General features: G+C 48.3%; 1 protein-coding gene across 3 annotated transcripts in view; it reads right to left on the bottom strand.

The window, feature by feature from the left end:
- elmo3 (engulfment and cell motility 3) overlaps positions 1-23147 on the bottom strand; it is a 157799-nt gene that overhangs the window by 29161 nt on the left and 105491 nt on the right. For 2 of the 3 annotated variants that reach the window (XM_072547656.1, XM_072547659.1), the window contains exons 14-16: positions 22225-22333; positions 19251-19387; positions 2791-2954 (exon numbers count right to left, since the gene is read on the bottom strand). In XM_072547656.1, the coding sequence (XP_072403757.1) occupies positions 2791-2954; positions 19251-19387; positions 22225-22333 (410 nt within the window). Of the gene's footprint in view, positions 1-2790; positions 2955-15039; positions 15276-19250; positions 19388-22224; positions 22334-23147 lie in introns of those variants that run through there. The other variant, XM_072547660.1, reaches the window with a different exon arrangement.

The raw sequence follows: 23147 nt of genomic DNA, 5'->3' as shown, positions 1-23147 counted from the left end.
TTGTAAATGGTCCCAATATAACAAACCCTTCCCCACTCCCTCCCATTGTAAATAGTCCCAATATAACAAACCCTTCCCCACTCCCTCCCATTGTAAATGATCCCAATGTAACAAACCCTTCCCCACTCCCTCCCATTGTAAATGATCCCAATGTAACAAACCCTTCCCCACTCACTCCCATTGTAAATGGTCCCAATATAACAAACCCTTCCCCACTCACTCCCATTGTAAATAGTCCCAATATAACAAACCCTTCCCCACTCACTCCCATTGTAAATGGTCCCAATATAACAAACCCTTCCCCACTCCCTCCCATTGTAAATAGTCCCAATATAACAAACCCTTCCCCACTCACTCCCATTGTAAATGATCCCAATGGAACAAACCCTTCCCCACTCCCTCCCATTGTAAATGATCCCAATGTAACAAACCCTTCCCCACTCACTCCCATTGTAAATGATCCCAATGTAACAAACCCTTCCCCACTCACTCCCATTGTAAATGATCCCAATGTAACAAACCCTTCCCCACTCACTCCCATTGTAAATGATCGCAATGTAACAAACCCTTCCCCACTCACTCCCATTGTAAATGATCCCAATGGAACAAACCCTTCCCCACTCACTCCCATTGTAAATGATCCCAATGTAACAAACCCTTCCCCACTCCCTCCCATTGTAAATGATCCCAATGTAACAAACCCTTCCCCACTCCCTCCCATTGTAAATGATCCCAATGTAACAAACCCTTCCCCACTCCCTCCCATTGTAAATGATCCCAATGTAACAAACCCTTCCCCACTCCCTCCCATTGTAAATGATCCCAATGTAACAAACCCTTCCCCACTCCCTCCCATTGTAAATGATCCCAATGTAACAGACCCTTCCCCACTCCCACCCATTGTAAATGATCCCAATGGAACAAACCCTTCCCCACTCACTCCCATTGTAAATGATCCCCATGTAACAAACCCTTCCCCACTCACTCCCATTGTAAATGATCCCCATGTAACAAACCCTTCCCCACTCCCTCCCATTGTAAATGATTCCAATGTAACAAACCCTTCCCCACTCACTCCCATTGTAAATGATCCCAATGTAACAAACCCTTCCCCACTCACTCCCATTGTAAATGATCCCAATGTAACAAACCCTTCCCCACTCCCTCCCATTGTAAATGATCCCAATGTAACAAACCCTTCCCCACTCACTCCCATTGTAAATGATCCCAATGTAACAAACCCTTCCCCACTCCCTCCCATTGTAAATGATCCCAATATAACAAACCCTTCCCCACTCACTCCCATTGTAAATGATCCCAATGTAACAAACCCTTCCCCACTCACTCCCATTGTAAATGATCCCAATATAACAAACCCTTCCCCACTCACTCCCATTGTAAATGATCCCAATGTAACAAACCCTTCCCCACTCCCTCCCATTGTAAATAGTCCCAATATAACAAACCCTTCCCCACTCCCTCCCATTGTAAATGATCCCAATGTAACAAACCCTTCCCCACTCCCTCCCATTGTAAATGATCCCAATGTAACAAACCCTTCCCCACTCCCTCCCATTGTAAATGATCCCCATGTAACAAACCCTTCCCCACTCACTCCTATTGTAAATGGTCCCAATGTAACAAACCCTTCCCCACTCCCTCCCATTGTAAATGATCCCAATGTAACAAACCCTTCCCCACTCACTCCCATTGTAAATGATCCCAATGTAACAAACCCTTCCCTATTCAAAACATAAGGCAAAGAACTGAGGATGTTGGAGATCTGAAACATAAGCAGAAATTGTTGGAGAAAGTGTGGGAAGAAATCATTCGCCATTCACTCCCATCGAAAACACTTCCAACGGCCTAAATCCCTTCCTATTTAGTCCCATTAAAAATAATTCCAAGAGACCTAAAGCCCTTGTTCTTAAATCATTGCAACAAATGCCAAGAGATCAAACATTTTCCATTGCATTCATTACCATTCTCTCCCATTGAAAAGAATTCCATTGGACCACCCCCATCCTGACTAACAGGTATTGTTTGGAGTGCTGATGGGTTCAGCCTGTTTGAATGGTTCCACATGTTGAGTGGCCATTTATGAAGTGAGGGCTGAATGAAAACTGTTTCTTATCCTTGATCGACATGTGAACACTTCCAACCAGTGATCACTGGAAGCCTGTGATTTATCCTCTCTATGGCATACTCATTCAGCATGGTAAAATGTAAAAATATTTAATATTGTGGGACTCAGAGCAGCTGAAGCCTTGGTCTTTGTGACTGCACAACTGTGTAACAAATTGGCTCACTGATATTCTCGATTCTTTGCAAGTCACTGCTCCTTATGGCTCATGAGGGAAGCAGACTCAAAACCATGAGGGCAAAGGTCAGATATATGTTCTTGCCCAAAGACCAAGATGGCCGAGAGAAGGGAATATGGACGATGTGATCAGAAAATACAATGGGGCTCAAACGTCACTGTGCAATGCTGGGAGGACTGAATGCTGACTCAGGCTCAAGGAGCTGAATGGATTCCTCCTGTTCTTAATGTGACTTGAAAGAATCGTGTTCAACATCTCAGCGTCCGTCTGAAAACCTGTGACCGAAAGTCCACTCTCACAGCTACCAACCAGTGCCCACAACCCAATGGTTAAAAAGACCGAAAACGCCAGGGAGGTTGACAAAGGCACTCGTGCATCTGCGGTACAGGCAGGCTGATCTGAGTGGTTCAAGTCCTGTTACAAACCCCACTTTCACCTTATATTCAACAGCTATGCCCAAGGGCCTTACAGGACTGGTGGTGCAAGAGTCTCCTCCTGGTGCATCCTCTCTGTTTGCCGGAGTTTGAGAATCTCACTGTAGTTCATAGCATTCACTTTGTTGCGGAAAACGTCGAGGGAGGTGGGCTTGCTGGCCAGCGTCCGTGTAATCTGTTCCCGTACCACCTGCATAACCTGGAACACACAGCACAACAAATCGATTCTTTCAACGGGTCAAAAGACTGTCCCTTCTGAACAAAATAACAGCTCTTACGGAACAGTAAAAGCACCATCGGGGAGACCAAACGTAGACTCAGGGCACAGGTCACCGCGCATCTCAGCCAGGCCTGCAGAGACTGACTGACCTGACACCCCCCCCCCCCCACCACCCCAGTCACCACCCATTTTAATTCCCCGTCCCACTCCATTTCCAACGTGACCATCCTCGGCCTCCTCCATTGCCACAACGAACCAAACCACAAATTGGAGGAACACCTGATCTTCCGCCTGGGCAGCCGACAACCTGGAGGACTCAACATTGAGTTCTCCAATTTCAAATAACCTCCTCTTCCATCCCCCAACTCCCCTCCCAGCCACTCCCCCTCCCATTCCTCTCAGCCACCTCCCGGATTCATCCCCCTTATCAACCAACCAGGTCATACCCTCTGCCTGTCTCCACTTCACCACTCTGGCCCTGCCACCCCCTTTATCTGCAGCTCCGCCCACACCCACAACTGAAGAAGGGTTGCGCCCAAAACATTGACTTCTCCACCTCCTGACGCTGCCTGCCTTGCTGTGTTCTCCCAGCCTCCTGCCTGTCTATCTTGGATTCCAGCATCTGCAGTTTTTCTGGCTCCAGTAAAAGCAGCACTGGCCAGCTGAACGGCATGCTCGGAACTCTGGCCAATTTGGAATTGGATCAGGTCAAAAGAACATTTACCTTGCCTTACTACATTGAATAAGTGTTGATGAGACAATGCTGCCCGGTTTCGGGTGGAACAATAGGTCGGAGTTTCAGTGGAACTGCCTTGGGACAGCCCGGTCACTCGGGTCAGCTCAGTCAATAGGGACATTACAATATCCAAGACTGCCTTTTGTAACACCCTTCCTGGGACAGAAACCCAATTTGCATGGAGGAACAGAATTATGTAAAGTACATTGCTGTATCAAACTGCTGTAAACTACATAGTCAGTTACCATGCCAACACAGTAAGCGACAGCAAGTCACTGTACGTGGGGCTCCAACGTTAGCACAAGCAACAGGAACCAAGGAATGGCATCAGCCACAGTTTGGCCAGATGTAATCGGGGTGGTATAAACTTCGTTACCATCTGTGCCTCTAAACCAGTGTGAGAACATAGTTATTTAGGAACTGTCAGGTTACTCAGGAAATCAGAGGGCAAGACAGGCTTTTATAGAATTGCAATGTATATATCTTGTGTTTCAACTATAATAAACCATGTCTCGTGATTAATGCAAAACAAGTCTAAGTAAGCAAGTAAATCAAACAGATAAAACAACAAGGGGGAGACTGATCATTCACTTGATAACTCTGGCTGAAGTTGGAAATGCTTCAGCCTGATCTTTGGCAGGATTTCAGATCCAGAGTCATGACCTGAACCATTGCTTGTGGGATCACATAGCTGTACCGCACATTGCATTGATGATTGCCAATAATGGAGCTTCAACAGGGAGCCACCTCCTAGGCCTGCTCCTGGCATCCCCTCCCACACTCTTCTTTGAGCCAGAGTTGATCCTTTGCCCTGATGGAATGGTAGAGTGGGGGAAAATGCTGGGCCGTACAATTCTGGTGCTGCTGTAGACCTCACAGTTTGAGCTGATGGATCGGTTTTGAATCTATCACATTTTGCAAGGCGATAAACGCCACACAAGATGGAGTGTGGAGATGAAGTCTCATTTTCAAAGACTGTGCAGTGATCACTCCTACAAATATTACCATACCAATGCAGGTAGATTGGTGAGGATAAGGTTAAGTGGATTTGTTCCTCTTGTTGGTTCCTTCACTTTGTTAATCTACCAGTCTACTAGTTACGTACTCTCCCAGCTTGGTCAGTAATGGTGCTTCCAAGCTACTGTTGTTGATGAACATTGAAGTTTCCCACCCAAGGTACATTCTATGAGGTTGACACCCTCAGTGCACCTTCCAAGTGGTGATCAACATGGCAGGACTGCTGATTCATCAGCTGAGGGGATAAGAAGTAGCGGGTTTGCTTTCCCCCAGTTGGACACAAGGTTTCACGGGGTCTGGAATCAATACTAATGCCCCACAGGGGTGCCATCTCTGGTTGGTTGGTCCTGTGAGTGGGACAAAGCTGGTGGTGATTATGGATTCTGGGACATTGTCCGAAAGGTGAGGATAACTTTGCCTGGATAGCCTGTGGACCAGCTCTCTCAGTTACAACAACCCCTCACCGATTCTAGTGAGGTGGTTATTGCAGGGTGAATTGGGCAGGTCCTGGTACTCGGTTAATGCAAGGCACTCCATCTGGTTTTCCTCATGCTCTCTGTAGTAACTGGATGCCAATCTATTGCTTGCTCAGCCATTTCAGGGGGAATTTGAGAGTCAACCACATGGCTAGATGTCTGGAGTTACATGTAGGCCAGACCAGGTAGGGATGGTAGATTTCCCTCCCGAAAGGACATTAGTGAACCAGATGGGTTTTTACAGAAATCTTCATGATAGCTTCACGGTCACTGGGTGACTAGCTTTTCTAGACTTATTAAGTAATTGAATTTCAGTTCCACCGAGTGTCACAATGAGATATGAACTCATGTTTGAGTCACGAGAGAAACTAAAGCCACAGTGATGCACTTGATCTCGCATGTACAATTGTTGCTGTGTTTACCTGCACTAATACCACAGCAGAGTGCATCCTGACCACTTCCAAAAGCATAACTGCTCATTATCCCAAATATAGTCTGTGGGACCTAACACAGAGTTATGGAATTGTACAGCACGGAAACAGATCCTTTGGTCCAATACTGGCCAGATATCCCAAATTAATCTTGTCCCATTTGCCAGCATTTGACCCACATCTCTCTAAACCCTTCCTACTCATGTAATCATCCAGATCCCTTTTAAATATTTGCACTCACCACCCTGTGAGAGAAAAAAGTTGCCCTTTAGGTCCCCTTCAAACGTTCCCCCATTCAACCTATGGCCTCTGGTTGTGAACTCCCCACCCCATCCCCCAACGACTAGGGGGAAAAAAGACCCTGGATATTCACTCTATCCATGCTCCTCATGATTTTATAAACCTCTATTACATCATCCCTCAGCCTCCAATGCTCCAGTGAAAACAGCCCCTCCCAATAGCTCAAACCCCCTCAGTCCCAGTAACATCCTTGTAAATCTTTTTTGAACGTGTTCAAGTTTCACAACATCCTCCCTCTAGCAGGGAGACCAGAATTGTATGCAGTATTCCAAAAGCAGGCTAGCCAATGACCTCCCAACTCCTCTACTCAATGTACTGACCAATGAAGACAAGCATACCAAATGCCTTCTTCACAACTCGGTCTACCTGTGAGTCTACTTTCAAGGAACTATGAACCTGCACAAATTGGTTGCCATCTGCCCCTATCCCATAGTGGCAGCAGGTACAAAGTGTTCATTACTCCTGACAATGTCTTCCCACCTTACCTCAGCCCACTCATTCAGCATATCCTACCAGTGCATCAGAAGTCTCTTCAAATGCAGCTAGACCGTTTACTTTAACTTGGCCCTGTGGTAGAAGGGTACCCATTCTTCAGTGGAGAACTGCTCCATATTTTAACATTTGAGGAACACTCGAGGACTCTGGGTCTATTCTCGTTGGAGTTTAGGATAAAGGGGGAATCTAATTGAAATGACAGAATACTGAATGGCCTGGACAGAGTGGATGTTGGGAAGATGTTTCCACTGGTAGCAGAGACCAGGATCTGAGGGCACAGCCTTACAGTAAAGGGAAGACCTTTTAGAACTGAGATAAGGAGAAACTTCTTCAGGCCAGAGAGTGGTGAATCTATAGAATTTACTGTCACAGAAGGCTGGGGAGGCCAGGTCATTGAGTGTATTTAAAATGGAGATAGATAGGTTGTGTATTAAAGGGATCAAGGGTTACAGAGAGAAAGTGGGAGAATGGGGTTGAGAAACTTATCAGTCATGGTTGAATGGCAGAGCAGACTCAATGGGCTGAATGGCCTAATTTCTGCTCCTATGTCTGATGGTCTTATGGTCTAAATCTTAAAGGAGATTTATTCGTGGTTAATTTGGACTCCTGGTTCCAAATGCCCGTGAGAGGAAACATCTTCTCTATGTGTACCCTACGTCAAACTGTTATTTACAATATACGTTAATGACTTGAATGTATTATAGCTAAGTTTGTGTAAGGCACAAAATTAGATCGAAAGGCAAGTGCTGAGGATGATACCTTGTATCCTGCACAGATTCACTGTAAAAACAATGACTGCAAATGCTGGAAACCAGATACTGGATTAGTGGTGCTGGAAGAGCACAGCAGTTCAGGCAGCATCCGAGGAGCAGTAAAATCGACGTTTCGGGCAAAAGCCCTTCATCAGGAATAAAGGCAGTGAGCCTGAAGCGTGGAGAGATAAGCTAGAGGAGGGTGGGGTTGGGGAGAGAGTAGCATAGAGTACAATGGGTGAGTGGGGGAGGGGATGAAGGTGATAGGTCAGGGAGGAGAGGGTGGAGTGGATGGGTGGAAAAGAAGATAGGCAGGTAGGACAAGTCATGGGGACAGTTACTGAGCTGGAAGTTTGGAACTGGGGTGAGGTGGGGGAAGGGGAAATGAGGGAACTGTTGAAGCCCACATTGATGCCCTGGGGTTGAATACAGACAAGGTTCAGTGAGTGGGCGAAAACTTGGCAGATGGAATATAATGTGAGGCTATGCACTTCGGCACGAAGAAATAGAGGAGCTAACCATTATTTAAATGGAGAGAGACTGCACAATGCTGGAACACACGGGAGTCCTCATGCATGACTCTCAAAGATCCATGGGACACACGTTCAACGGGGAGTAAGGAAGACAATTGGAACAGTCAGCTTATATAAAAATGGGAAGGGTTTGCTAGATCTGTGCAAAGCACTTGTCAGAACACAGCCGGAATACGGGGAGCAGTTTCTGAGCCCTCATCCAAGGAAAAATATAATGGCATTGGAGTCAGTCCAGAAAATGTTCACTAGGCTGACCCCAGGTATTTAGGGGGGGGCGGGGGGGGGGGGGGGAGAATTTTCTTATGAGGGATGGTTCAGTCGGTTGGGCTTGTACTCTTTGGAGCTTAGAAGAATGAGAGGAGACATTATTGAAACACACGTTTCTTCTGGTGTTCAAAAAGACCCCTTTCAGTAAAGCCTACAACCAGAGGGCATTATCTCAGAGTACGGACTCAGCCATTGAAAACACAGATGAGGAGGAATTTCTTCTCTCAGATGGGAGTGCATTCATGGACCTCTTTACTGCAGGGGGCTGCAGAGTCTGGACCATTCAGTATATTCAGGGCTGTGATAGATCTTTAATCACCGAGGGAATCAAGGAATTATGGGAAAAAGGCAGGAAAGTAGAGTTGAGGGCTGTCAGACCAGCCATGATCTCATCGAATGGGCTGATTGGTCCATTTCTATGCTTTGATGGAACCCATTAGCAAGTTTAAACACACCTATCAGGTCACCTCTCAGTATTTTTGGAGAAAAGCCACTCTTGCCTTTCCTTTTACATTATCTGGTTTATTTTCCTCACATACACACAAAGGATATGATCTCACATGGTTCAAGGTGGCTTCTGATGTTGAGCTGATATTGAAGAGATTCCCTGTCAGTAATTGTTCCCCTCTCCCTCTCTCCAGCCTATTATTTACTGCAGGGTATTACTTCTGTGGAACCAGAGGCCAGCATTTTGTTTTGCCACACAGTGTTAATTCCTACACAAAACACCCAAATAATATTAGTGCTGAGTGGACTGCGTTCCAGATCAGTGTCATCACGTTGTTAAACATTTATTACAGCTCAGCCTCACAAAGCCCCACAGCTCAGCCTTAATCACCAGACCTTCACATTCACCAGCATCTGCGCTATTTATTTGTTTGTGTTTTCATCGCCTGCCTGCAGCGTTTTAACGACACCAGTGAGGACTCATTGAAAACAGGACCTGAAGCAAGACAGACAGGGGTTGATGAGAGAGAAGGGAGAGCGAGAGAGGGGAGGTAGGGAGTGGGGGAGGGCTAGAGAGGGAAGAGCGAGAGAGAGGGGAGTGCGAGAGACAGGGGAGGGCGAGAGATAGGGGAGGGAGAGAGATAGGGGAGGGAGAGAGAGAGAGTGGAGGAAGTGTATCCTTTTGTCTCCGACAGTGAGCCCACTCCAAAGATGACCATCTCTTGGTGGTATGGGGTGGCATGGTGGCTAACACTGATGCTTCACAGCGCCAGGGAACCAGGTTTGATTGCTCTCTCAGGCGACTGTGTAAACTCCACGCAGACACTCACCCCCCCCCCCCCCCCCCCCCCAACAATCCAAAGATGTGCAGGTTAGGTGGTTTAGCCATGCTGAATTGCCCCATACTGTGGGCATAGGGTGGGGGATCTGGGTGGGTTGCTGAGACTCTGAAATCCCAGCTTGGCAATCCCACTTTGAGAGGCCCTGCTGTAAATGCTGGCAGTTACAGTTGTGATGTGAAGTGGGTCAGTCCTCATGCATGAATCTGAACAGTGGATGAGCTGATCCCTACCCTGGCTTTCCAACAGGGATATCGACGTTGATTCTCCTGCTCCCTCGGATGCTGCCTGACCTGCTGTGCTTTTCCAGCACCACACTCTCGACTCTGATCTCCAGCATCTGCAGTCCTCACTTTCTACTTAACACCAAGGATCCTGTAAAAGCCCCCAATATGTCTTCACTCCACCCCCACCCCCCTCAGTCTCAGGGAGCTTCAGCTAATTGTGGCACCCTTACAGTCTTTGCAATCGAAACAAACTGAATCCCTCAAGACCTGTCCATCTTAATCCCCACTTAGTACCATTATCCCCAATGAGTAAGTAACAAGGTGATTAGATGGGGAGTGGGTGATGGAGCAGTGAGGAGATGAAGGAGGTGGAGGATGAGGAATTGGGTTAGAGATGGGAGGGAGGACAGATAACCTGAGGATTGGGGTGGCAGGGCTGGAGGGAGAAGAGGAAGCGATGTGGGTGGAAATTGAAGGGGTAGAAAGTAATTTTGACAAAATGAATGCCAGATCAACACTCCCCTGTCCTTTAGAAAGGGTTAGTAGCAAAAGCAAAGTCAGTGAAGAGAAACGGACTTCATGTTTCGAATTCGAAAGATGAACTATTTCTTTCCACCGATGTTGCCAGACCTTCTGAGTTTCTCTAGCTCCAGCATTCTGTGTTTTGTTGATGGATTAATCACACTTGTCCCAGATAGTTACTGTCAACACTCTGTTCACTGATCAGCATGGAGATGGGAACATCAAATGACAGAAAATGTGTTTAAAAATACTCTGCCTATCAATCCTGAACAGAGTGTGGCTCTTTATTCATTGCCGCTGATGCATTAGTGGGTCAATGGCACTGGGGGAGAGAAAGAGATGAGCTTGGAAGTTAACCTGACATTGAGATTAACATGTTACAGTGCCCAAATTGTTCTGTTCTTCACAAGTGCTGTGTTGGGTATGGCCTCCAGGATGATCCAGGAGTTAGGATCTGTTGGGACCTTGCCCATATGCAGTTGTGTTGTAAGCGCTCCTTTTCATGTATGATGTGAGACGGTTTTCAATTCTCAAGAAAGAAAAAGACCCAAGCCTGCCAATTCAGTTATACACCACAGAACAGGCCCTTTGGCCCTTTGTGTCTGTTGTCCGAATGCTCTTCGGACAGCAGACATCGGATGGGCTGAAAGGTCTCTTTCTGCACTGTTGGACTTTAGATTAGATTAGATTAGATTACTTACAGTGTGGAAACAGGCCCTTCGGCCCAACAAGTCCACACCGCCCCGCCGAAGCGTAACCCACCCATACCCCTACATCTACATCTACCCCTTACCTAACACTACGGGCAATTTAGCATGACCAATTCACCTGACCTGCACATTTTTTGGACCGTGGGAGGAAACCGGAGCACCCGGAGGAAACCCACGCAGACACGGGGAGAACGTGCAAACTCCACACAGTCAGTCGCCTGAGGCGGGAATTGAACCCGGATCTCCGGCGCTGTGAGGCAGCAGTGCTAACCACTGTGCCACCGTGCCGCCCACGACTTCCTATAACTTATCTGCTCTACCAGCACTTAGCCCATCGCCTTGAATGTTATGATGCTTTAAGAGCCCAACCAAGAATTTGTTTCAAGATTGTGTGAGGTTTCCCGTCTCAAATCCTTTCCCAGGCAGCACATTCCAGACCCCCACCATCCTCTGGGTGGAAGAAAAACACTTCCTCAACTCCCTTCTAAACCTCCTGCCCTTTAGTTTAAAATTCCACTCTCTCGTCACTGACCCTTCACTAAGGGGTACAGTCCATGCTCCCCGTACCCCCCTGTAATAACACTGGCAAATGGAACAAACTAACAGTTTGGGAAAGATTTTTAATTTGCTGACTGGGTCTACAACTGATGTCATGGATTGGAAGTACAATCGAGATGGAGTACTTGGTGGGAAGCTGAGCCGTACAAGTGTAAATTTACACAGAGTTATGACACAAGACGTGAATTGGTAAAACTGTGGCAAAAGGACTTCAAAAAGATAGAAGAAAGTTTGTTCTGGATGGTGAAAAGCTAGAATCAGTGGATGCCCGTGTCTGTAAACCTTAAAAAGCTCATGATCAAGTGCGGACACTAACCAAAAGGCTAAAGGCTGACCTTTCTGTGTAGGGGACTAGAATACAACAGGGTGGCCCCAGCTTACAAAGCCATGGGCAGACAACGGTCACTGGAGTCACCACACCCGGGGAAGGACATATTGGCCTCAAATGGAGTGCAGTGTTGATTCACCAGAATAAGATGTGATCTCCCAGGGTTAAATCCCAAGGAGCGATTTCACAAACTAGGGTAGCATTCCCTGGAAGTTGGAAGCTTAAGTCTGATTTGATTGAAGGTTACATGACATCAGGAGAGCAGCATAGGGAAAGGTAGAGAGGAAGTATTTTTGTTTGTTTTGGGACTAGGTGGCACAGTTGAAAACCTATCAGGAGTGAAACTAGAAAACACTTTAATGTACAAAGGGAATTCCATTTCTCAAATGGCAGTTGATGAGAGATCGATTGTAAATTTGAAATTTGAGATTGATAATTATCTGGTTAACCAGAAGTCTGACATGGCAATGGGCGAAGGGCAGTGAGTTTTGATAGAATTATAGAATCCCTACACTGTGGAAACAGGCCCTTCAGCCGATCAAGTTCACATTGATCCTCTGAAGAGTAACCCACCCAGACCCATACCCCTAATTACCCTACATTTACCATTCCTGATGAAGAATAACCCACCCAGATCCATTCCCCTATTGCTCTATCTACATTCCTGATGAAGGGCTTTTGCCCGAAACGACGATTTTCCTGCTCATCAGATGCTGCCTGACCTGCTGTGCTTTTCCAGCACCACACTCTCGATTCTAATCTCCAGCATCTGCAGTCCTCACTTTTGCCTACTCTACATTTACCCCTGACTAATGCACCTAACCTACACATCCCTGAACACTATGGGCAATTTAGTATGGCCAATTCACCCTAACCTACACATCCCTGGACACTATGGGCAATTTAGTATGGCCAATTCACCCTAACCTACACATCCCTGAACACTATGGGCAATTTAGCATGGCCAATTCACCCTAACCTACACATCCCTGGACACTATGGGTAATTTAGCATGGCCAATTCACCCTAACCTACACATCCCTGGACAATATGGGCAATTTAGCATGGCCAATTCACCCTAACCTACACATCCCTGAACACTATGGGCAATTTAGCATGGCCAATTCACCCTAACCTACACATCCCTGAACACTATGGGCAACTTAGCATGGCCAATTCACCCTAACCTACACATCCCTGAACACTATGGGCAACTTAGCAGGGCCAATTCACCCTAACCTACACATCCCTGAACACTATGGGCAATTTAGCAGGGCCAATTCACCCTAACCTACACATCCCTGAACACTATGGGCAATTTAGCATGGCCAATTCACCCTAACCTTCACATCTTTGGACAGTGGCAGGAAACTGAAGCACCCAGAGGAAACCCACGGGGTCCCTGGCGCTGTGAGGCAGCAGTGCTAATCACTGGCCTACCGTGCCCGCCTATGGTGGGTAAGTTGATGAGCTGGTTGCAGATCATCCTGATTTAACTGAATGACAGGGCAGAATGGAAAAGCTGAGTGGGCCTTGCCTTGTTCCGACATTCCACAACGTCCATTCCAACATGATTGATTTTGGTCTCGGGAAGCTGTGACCCTGGCAACTGACCTTTTGTCAGGACAGTTTCTCTGTTTTGTTAGCTTTCTTGCTTGCCAGCTATTTTGAGGATTGTATTTGAGATTAAATCATACTGACCAGCTTGGAAGCTGAATCAGGCAATGTCTGAACATGCATCTGACTCAGGGACAGGCACTGCAGGATGACTACCTTCAAAACCTGTCCATCATCTACAAGAATAACTCACCTCCTGACTCCCCAAAGCCTGTCTACCATCTACAAGGCTCAAGTCAGTAGTGTAATAGTATACTCCCCACTTGCTTGGATGTATACAGCTTCAAAAACACTTGGAAGCTCAACACCATCCAGGACAAAGCAGCCTCATGTCTGTTATACCATCCACCACTGTTAACATTCGCACCTTGAACCACCGATGTTCAGGAATCTACAAAATGCACTGCAGTAACTCAACAAAACGCCTCTGACAACATCTTCCAAACCCCATGGCCACGATGACGACAAGGGCAGCAGATACATGGGAACATCACCCCCTTGCAAGTTCCCCTCCGAGCCACTCACCATCCTGACTTGGAAATATCTCGCCGGACCTTCACTGTTGCCGGGTCAACATCCTGGAATTCCGTCCCTAAGGGCATTGTGGGTCAACCCACAGCAGGTGGACTGCCGTGGTTCAAGATGGCAGCTCCCCATCACCTTCTCAAGGGTAATTTTGTTTTTAATTTGCTCATGGGATGTGGGTATCTCGGGCAAGGCCAGCTTTTCCTATCTGCCCATGTTGGGCAGGTAAGGATGGCAGATTTCCTTCCCTAAAGGATATTAGTGAACGAGATGGGTTTTTTTTATAACAACAGATTATAGTTACATTGTAATACTTTTAAACCATGAGATGCGATTTTTACTTTTTAATATTGAATTTAAATGTTACCATGGCGGGCTTTGAACTCCATGTATCCAAAGTATTAGCCTGGTTCTCTGGGTGACTAGGTAAAAACAATGACTGCAGATGCTGAAAACCAAATACTGGATTAGTGGTGCTGGAAGAGCACAGCAGTTCAGGCAGCATCCAACGAGCAGCGAAATCGACGTTTCAGGCAAAAGCCCTTCATCAGGATGAAGGGCTTTTGCCCGAAACGTCGATTTCGCTGCTCGTTGGATGCTGCCTGAACTGCTGTGCTCTTCCAGCACCACTAATCCAGTCTCTGGGTGACTAGTCCATTGATGTTACCATGGCACCACTGCCTCCTCAATTAGAAATAATAAAAACTGGGCCTAGTCAGAGATGCCATATCTGGGCAAAGAGTTTTGGAGAAACAGCTTCTGCAGATTCAGTGTGGTTTTCACATTGTCATCAGTGAGCCCACGCCTAAATGGGTGACGGGATTTTGAACTGATGGACAATCCAGCAGAGTTTGAACCTGTGAACAATATTCCAGTGGCCCACAGAGTCAAACAGCTCTGCTGAATACAACTCCCAGGCCACTGTTGTTATAGAAACAAAGCTTTCAAGGCTGTTCTTTGCTTTAAAAGCCCCTACTACATGTTTCCGTGTATAACCAGCACAAAACAAAATCATTAAGAGCCCCACTTTGATCAAGACGGTGAGCCTGGTTGGATTCTAACAGGGGATTGCTTCTGTGGACTGGATCATGGGGGCCATTAAGGAACAGCAAGATCCCAAAAACACACACTACCGATTGCTGCAGCCAGTGACAAATCACACTGGGTCGGAGATCGGAGATGTTAGACACGGTGAACTGACTCAGCAAACGTCAATAAACCTGCAGCCTTTTCCTATTCTTCCTGCTCAATTCAGAGAGAAGGTGACTGCAGATAGCGTCCTACCTCAGAGAAGCGCATCCAGTCCCAGCATCCTCTTCAGAACCGGTCCACAGACAAGCCAACCACGGGGGGGAAAATACACCCCAAACTGTTCCTTCAGGTTCCACTAGAACACCCAATTCACACAGGGGCAGTTCGTTGGAATACTGTGTAAACCAGATTCCCAGAGTAGAGAAATCAAGAGTTTCTCTCCTTGCACATGCGGCTCACATCTCTCTGACCATTCATTGCTCACTCCCAACACTGACTCTCCCTCACCCTTTCCCCCCCCCGCCCCCTCACACTGATTCTCTCCCACAACTGTATCTGTACTGAGATCTCCCAAACTGATACTCTCTCTCTCTCCCACACTGACTCTCTAACACGTACCCTCACTCTGAAAGCTGCAGATCACAGCGGGGCAGACAGCATCTGTGCAGACAGACAGCAAGCTAACGTTTCGAGTCCAGCTGACTCTTCACTACACCCGCTCTGTGCTGCCTACTGCACTCACTGAGAGATCTCACTAGGTGGCTGAGCTGCTGGCTGTGTTTGGAGACTGGGGGGGGGGGGGGGGTGCGCTGGGGGGAGGAGGGGGGTGGGTGCGTGCCCAGCTGACGAGAGCAGCCTCCGCTGACTAACTGTACCTGCTCTGTCGACACGGCTTTGGCAGCTACCCAGCCCAGCCCTGCCAGGGTGCCTGGTGGCCAACTGCCAAACTATTTAACTCTTTGCTGGACTCACCCTTTTAGCTCTGAATAACAGAAGTCACGACTGTAGCAACCCTGACAAACGTTCATGTTTATGCAGAAGACTCTTTTGAGTTGCCACGAGAAAGATACAAAGCCCCGGCAATCTTTGCCCCACCCTGAATGTGCTGGCACCAATGGCAGAGGGGCCTAGAGACTAAAACATCCCCCTCACGGTATCTCACATTGAGTATTGATGGAGGGGGGGGAGCAGGATAAAGCACGGCCTCCTCTTGCCTACTTAATGCCAATGCTCCCGGAATCTCAAGCCTGGGTCGCGACTGTGATCAACGGTGAGGCGGGTGGCAGCGCTTGAGTTCAAAGGTCACGGGTTCAACCCCAGAGTCCCGAGGCGTTCCAGTTCAGGCCTGCAGCTGGGCTGCACCGTCGAAGACACTGTCTCCCTGATTGGGACTTTGAAAAGGTCCGGTCTGTCCCCTCAGGTGGTCTTTAAAGATCTCCCCCACATTTCTTCAAAGTGGAGGAGACGTCCGAAGCAATATTTTTTTTTCCCCAGAACCACCTTGATTTGAAAACAGACCGAGCGAGTGTCACATTGGGATCTTGCTGTGCATCAACTGCCAACCTTAAAACTAAACCTTCCACAGAAAAACGCTGTAAGACCAATCCGCGTCGGGGAAAGGTGCGAGACGGGTGCAAAGCTTTCTCCCTGTCCTCAGCAAACCTTCGAGAATCAAACCCATCGCACGCTTGGATCCAACTTTGGAGAAATCATCCTATTCAAATTTGGAAAATGCTCACAACGTATTGAAGCCAATTATTGTTGACTGGTGACGGGATGCTGGGACGGGAACCGACAGCTACCAACATGGAGACGCTCCCTCCAATAGTCATCCTTCTCTCGAGGATCTACTTACAACCAGCTTTTTTTAATAACAAAAATGGAAGTTGGAATCCCTGTCACTTGTTGTCCAGCCCAGATTTCCCTGGACCCAAGTGTCTTGCTGAACTGTTGCAGTGCGCAGTTGAGTCCAGATCTACAGTGATATGCAGTAGCAGACCAGGTAATGAGGACAGATTCCCTTTGGTAAAGGATATTACTAAAACATTCAAGCTTTTACAACCATTGATGATAATTGTCACCCTGACAGACACTAGCTTTATCTTATCAATGTATTAATAAAGGTTAGACTCCACAAGCTGGGAATTGAACCTGCATTCCCAGGGTTTTAAGCCTTGACCTCTGGATTATTATTCAACGTGATTACCAGTGATCACTGTCATCCCTCCTCTTGGAAGAAAGAGTTCCTGCAGGGTTAGACCCAGGGGAAACTCTCAGCTCCACCTTTGAAGCAGAGACGTCACTGCCATGTTCCTGATCCCACATGGGGTGTGAGCATCGCCATGGGGTAGCCACTGGGACTGTGTCAAAGGGACAGACACACATCGAACAGCAACTGATAACTGGAAGTAACAGCAGTTCTCTCCCCCTCAGTTACCTTAACGCCCTTGTCGAAGCCAGTTTGTCCACGGTTGAGTGGACTGACTGGCCAGGAGGGCACTGCACAACCTCCACTCTTTCACCAGTGAAGGTATGGGACTGCCTCCAAATCTCACACCGAAGGCCATTGAAAGCTTCAGTAAGTGGGCTGACGGAGCAGCTCAGCTGGAAATGAAATGAAACCTTTCCTGGGCCGCAGCTCGATTTAGTGCCTGTGCAGTGCCTCACAACACGCAGGCTGTGCTGATACAAGTGAAACACAGAGGGGCCTGACGCACTCCAGTCAGGCTTGGGCCTACCCAGGGCTGTGTATGACCTCGGGCACTGAGGGAAAAAACCACCTCCCCCCCCATGAATCGGAGTTTAAGTCAATAAGTCCCAGTGTTGAAGCTGAAAAGCTTTTAGAAAAAAAAGTGTCTCACTCAGACAAAAACACATTGAAGTAAAAGCGTGGTGATGTAATGTGAGGAACAAAGCATGAGGACTAGCCCCTCCCCCCCCTCACCAAACGCCACAAGACATATTGAGCGAGTGTCCACTAGACGCTGACAATGCAATTTCACAACCAATTCGCTGAATTAATCAATCTCTCTCAGGTATTAAGGGCGTCTCTGTCCTCAATTGCTGCTGCCAAAGTTCGTGTGGCTTGGCCCAATAATGGGGTAAGCCTCATTTGCCCCACACAATGGCCGCCTCCTACAAGACACAATCTAACCATCTCCCCTCGATGTTTCGTGGCATTATCCTGGCTGAGATCTCCCCACTCCCAAAATCCTGAGGTTTTCCATTGACCAGAAACGGAGCTGAGCCAGCCACGTATGTACTGTGGCTACAAAAGCGGGAGTTCAGCAGTGAGCAGCTCGCCTCCCCTTACTCCCTAAAACATGTCAACCGTCTGCAAGGCACAAGGCAGGAGTGTGATGGAATACTCCCCTCTCGCCCTGGACGGGGGGAACTCCAGCAACAGTCAAGAAACTTGACACCCTCCAGCCTACATGATTGGCACCTTATCCACCCCTTCCAACATCCACTCCCTCCATCACCAATGCTCAGTAGCAGCAGGGTATACCATCTAGAAGAGGCACTGTAATAACTAAATGAAGTCTCCTTAAGAGCATTCCAAACCCATGACCTCAATCACCTGAAAGGACAGGGGCAGCAGATACAGGGGAACACAACCCTCTGCAAGTTCCCTCCCAAGCCACACACCATCCTGACTTGGAAATATATCGCTGTTCCTTCAGTGTTGCTGGGTCAAAATCCTGGAACTCCCTCCCTCCGGGCATTGTGGGTGCCATTACGCACCAAGAATTATACCAGCTCAAGATGACAGCTCGTCACCAACTTCCCAATTAGGATTGTGCAGGTCCAGCCAACACCACCCAAGGCCCATGAGCAAATTCAAATCAAAAGGTTGGGATTCCAGTTGTTATGCCTCCAGGGTTGAACAGACAACAGACACGTTCTCTGGAGTTGACAAATTGAAAGGGAACTTGGCTCATCTAATATCTACCAAGGAAATGATGGCACTATTGTAAACGAGGCTGAACCAATGTAAACCTCAGAGCTGACAGGTGACCATGCTGACTCTAGCACACACCATAAATCAGCACAACGGCCCTCCGTTCCCCTGTCACTCCAACCCTTCCATCAGCGCTGGGAGCCAATGCTACTCTTTCGGGTGGTGAATGAGTGTTTGATACCAGAATACTCCTGGTGTCTACACTTCAAAGTGGGGGCTACTCACCTCCGTACAGAGTTAGCACACGCCTGCTTTCAGACCCTTGTTTGCATATTTCTCCATTGCTTGAGTCGACTCCCTCAGAGTCACGGTTGTGGCCATTAAGCTCCACAAACCAATTCAACCTCATGGCGACAATCCAGGAGACGGCCGCTTGGCCCGTCGTGCCTGTACTAGACCTTTGGAAGAACTTCCCAGTCGTGCTCTTTCCCCTCCCACGCAGCCCTGTTTCCTTCACCCCCCAAGTGTGCGTGACTGCCCGAGATCAAGATGGAGGCTTCACCTTGTCGAAGTCCTCCTGTGTGGCCCGCATCTCCTTCCACGTCTTGTTCAACAGCTGGATGCAAATACAAAAGACCTCCTCGAAAACCTTGTCCTGGGCGAAGAACATGGGGTAGAAGTCTTGCCCGGTCTCCGAGGCTGCAAAGGTAGACAGAGACACATGTTGGGGATGGCAGCGACACCTTGGGGGACTCCAGGTTTATTTCTTTTAACATCTCCCCCTCACCCTGACCGACACTGCCCCACTTGGCAAGGAAGCAGCAATTCGATCCAGGCTGAGAAACCTCTGGAAAAACGGAAGTCCTGCTCACCCAGCAAAGGGGAATCTAAAAGGGGAAAGGCTGGTCACTGATTCACGACAGAAACAAATCAGGACAGCAGTTACCAGGTGGTGATGGGACACCTTTATCTACACTCCCCAGAATGAGAGTCCAAATCCAGCTGCCTGTTTCCACCAGCTGCTAGGCCCTGGATCCCAGAGAGAATTGGATGAGGTCACTCAGTCTCTTCAGCATGTTCCTTTGTTCAGTGAGACCCACTGCCGACCCATGATTTAACTCCAAGTAACCGTGTTCTTGAACACATCGTGAGAATAAAGATCTAAAAATCCACGAGTTAATCGGAGATCAGTTACGGTTTGACCAGATTTCTACATGAACTGCCTGGGTTGGAGGGCGTGAGCTCTATCAGGGAGAGGTCAGAAAAAACCTGGGCTGTTTTTTCTGGAGCAGCCGAGGCCGAGGGGAGACCTGGTGGAGGTTACGAGGGGCTTGGATAAGGTGGACGGTCAGAATTTCTTTCCCCAGACTTGAAATGTCAAATACTGGAGGGCATGCATTTAAGGTGGTGGTTGGGGGGGGGGGGGGGGGGGGGGGGAGAGATGTTCAGGGGAGATGTGAGGGGCAGGTTTTCTTTTTACACAGAGGTTGGTGGGCACCTGAAACACACTGCCGGGGAGTAGTGGTGGAGGTAGACACGATAGGAGCATTTAAGGGACTTTAAGATAAGCACATGAATAAGGAGGGATACAGACCAAGGGATTCGTTTAATTTGGCGCCATGTTCAGCATAACATTGTGGGCCGAAGGGCCTGTTCCTGTGCTGTACAGTTCGACGTCCAAGATGTTTGCCATTTAACTCCTGATAGGGCGTGCTTGGCTTGGATTTGAAATGACTGACACAGTCAGCCAGCTCCCATACCTCAGCAATAGCCTGAGGCCTGTGACAATCCCAATCTGACCGAAGGGAGGCCCCACAACTCGTGACTGAAGCAAACACTTTGAGCAACTCCGGTATATGAGACAGAGCTTACCTGTCAAAAGTTCCCTAAAATTGTTAACTGATTATCGTCGAAGACACCCAGGTATTGGACGTTGTTTGGTTCGGGACTGGGATCACTAATAGCTCCTGTCGCCCTGGGCGTCCCTGGAGAGGGAACACACCGGCATCTGACAGTGGGTCTGACCACAGACTGGTGTTCATCACTAACCTCAGGAATGACGTTACGGTTTAATAAGTTTCGTTTCTGAGGCTCTTTGAGTGTTTAATTTGGTTATAATTTCTTCCAAAGACAAATAAAGAGGCGCTCTGCAAGGGCTGCTGCTCATTATTATCTCCTCAAGCCCAACTTTAACGAGATTCCTTTCACAATTGGATTTTGATCTTTGATACAGGTTCCTTTTATGGTGCTGCTAACCTGGACGATTTGTAGATCTGGGTAAATGCAGGGAGGATATTCCCGGTGTCTGGGAGGTCGAGAACAAGGCTATGGGGTGGGACATTCAGGACTGAGATGGAGAGAAATCAAAACATTGAGTGTTTTCAAAGCGGAGTTAGATTTGGTTCTTAAGGCGAAAGAAATCAAAGGGGCAGGAAGTAGGAACAAGGTATGGCATTGGATGATCCACCAATGAATGGCAGAGCAGGCTCAAAGGGCCGAACGGCCTACTTCTCAATGTCTCTCTTTTGAATTTGTTTCATTGGGATTATTATGAGAGTCTGAAGGGAGACACTGGCTAGGAGGCAGGGATCGGTAAGGCTACTGCCTGTGAATAATCAATGGCGCTACGTCAAAGGAAAGGTGGAATATAAATGCTCCTGGTGCAATGGGCAACACATTGGCACGGAGAGAAGATGGGCCGGCTGACAGAAAACAGAGGGTGGAGACCTGAACACCACCACCATCCATTGTCACAGATGAGATAAGAATTAGATTCTTTTAGATTCGATTCCCTTCGGCCCAACTAGTCCACACCGACCCTCCGAAGAGTAACCCACCCAGACCCATTTCCCTCTGACTAACGCACCTAACACTACGGGCAATTTAGCACGGCCAATCCACCTGACCTGCACATCTTTGGACAGCGGGAGGAAACTGGAGCACCCGGAGGAAACCCACACAGACACGGGGAGAATGTGCAAACTCCACACAGACAGTCGCCCGAGGCTGGAATCGAACCCGGGTCCCCGGCACTGTGAGGCAGCAGTGCTAATCACTGAGCCACCATGTCGCCCATTGGAACAGGAGTAGGGCCTGAAACCTCCACCACCATTCAGTAAGATCAGGGCTGAACCAATCTCCCTCACGTCCACTTCCCTGCCAAGTGCCTGCCGCTGTAGACAGGCGAGAGGCTGGGAGAACACAGCAAGCCAGGCAGCATCAGGAAGTGGGGAGGTGGGGATAATGGAGACAGGGAGAGGGTATGGCCTGGTTGGTCACCATCTGGATTCATCTCTCTCACTGACCAACCAGACCATCCCCTCGACCTGTCTCCATTATCCCCACCACCCCCTTTCTCTGCAGCTCCCCCTCACACCCACCCCAAGTCCTGAAGAAGGATTATGCCTGAAACGTTGACGTCTCCACCTCCCGTTGCTGCCTGGCCTTGCTGTGTTCTCCCAGCCTCCTGCTTGGTGAAATATCGAACAGCTCTGTATTGTGACGAGCAGCTATAGAGGGGCTAGGGGGAAACGTACGTGGGTCTCCAATCTTGAGTATCTCACAGAGGATGACGGTGAGTTGAATGCTGCCACGCCCAAATGGACACTCATGCTTGTCTACACGGCTGCTGTTCTCCAGGACAAACTGTCAAACAGAAAGACAGAGTCAGTTAGTTCCTCGGCCTTCCAACCCACTCACCAACCTCCTCTGAACACACTTGGGGATAACTCAACGGTTGGTGGCTCCAACCAGAACCTGAGCTAGAGACAGCCTGTGGCTAATACTGATCACCCACCCCAACCCACACAGAGACACACACACACACACACACACACACACACACAGACACACACACACACACCCTCACACAGAGACACTCGCAGACACACAGAGACACTCGCACCGACACACACACCCGCACACAGACACTCACACATTCACACACTCACACACATACACACCCTCACACAGAGACACATACACAGACACACACCCTCACACAGAGACACTCGCACAGACACACACACACACCCTCACACAGAAACACTCGCACAGGCACACACACCCTCACACAGAGACACTCGCACAGACACACACACCCTCACACAGAAACATTCACACAGACACACACCCTCACACAGAGACACTCGCACAGACACACACCCTCACACAGAAACACTCACACACACCCTCACACAGAGACACTCGCACAGACACACACCCTCACACAGAGACACTCACACAGACACACACACACCCTCACAGAGACACTCATACAGACACACACACACCCTCACAGAGACACTCGCACAGGCACACACACACCCTCACACAGAAACACTCGCACAGACACACACACACCCTCACACAGAAACACTCACACAGACACACACACTCCCTCACACAGAAACACTCGCACAGACGCACACACCCCCTCACACAGAAACACTCGCACAGA

The sequence above is a fragment of the Chiloscyllium punctatum genome, chromosome 26 (genome assembly GCF_047496795.1).
Source record: "Chiloscyllium punctatum isolate Juve2018m chromosome 26, sChiPun1.3, whole genome shotgun sequence".
In the NCBI taxonomy this organism is placed as follows: domain Eukaryota; kingdom Metazoa; phylum Chordata; class Chondrichthyes; order Orectolobiformes; family Hemiscylliidae; genus Chiloscyllium; species Chiloscyllium punctatum.
This window is presented reverse-complemented; position numbering and strand designations above follow the sequence as displayed.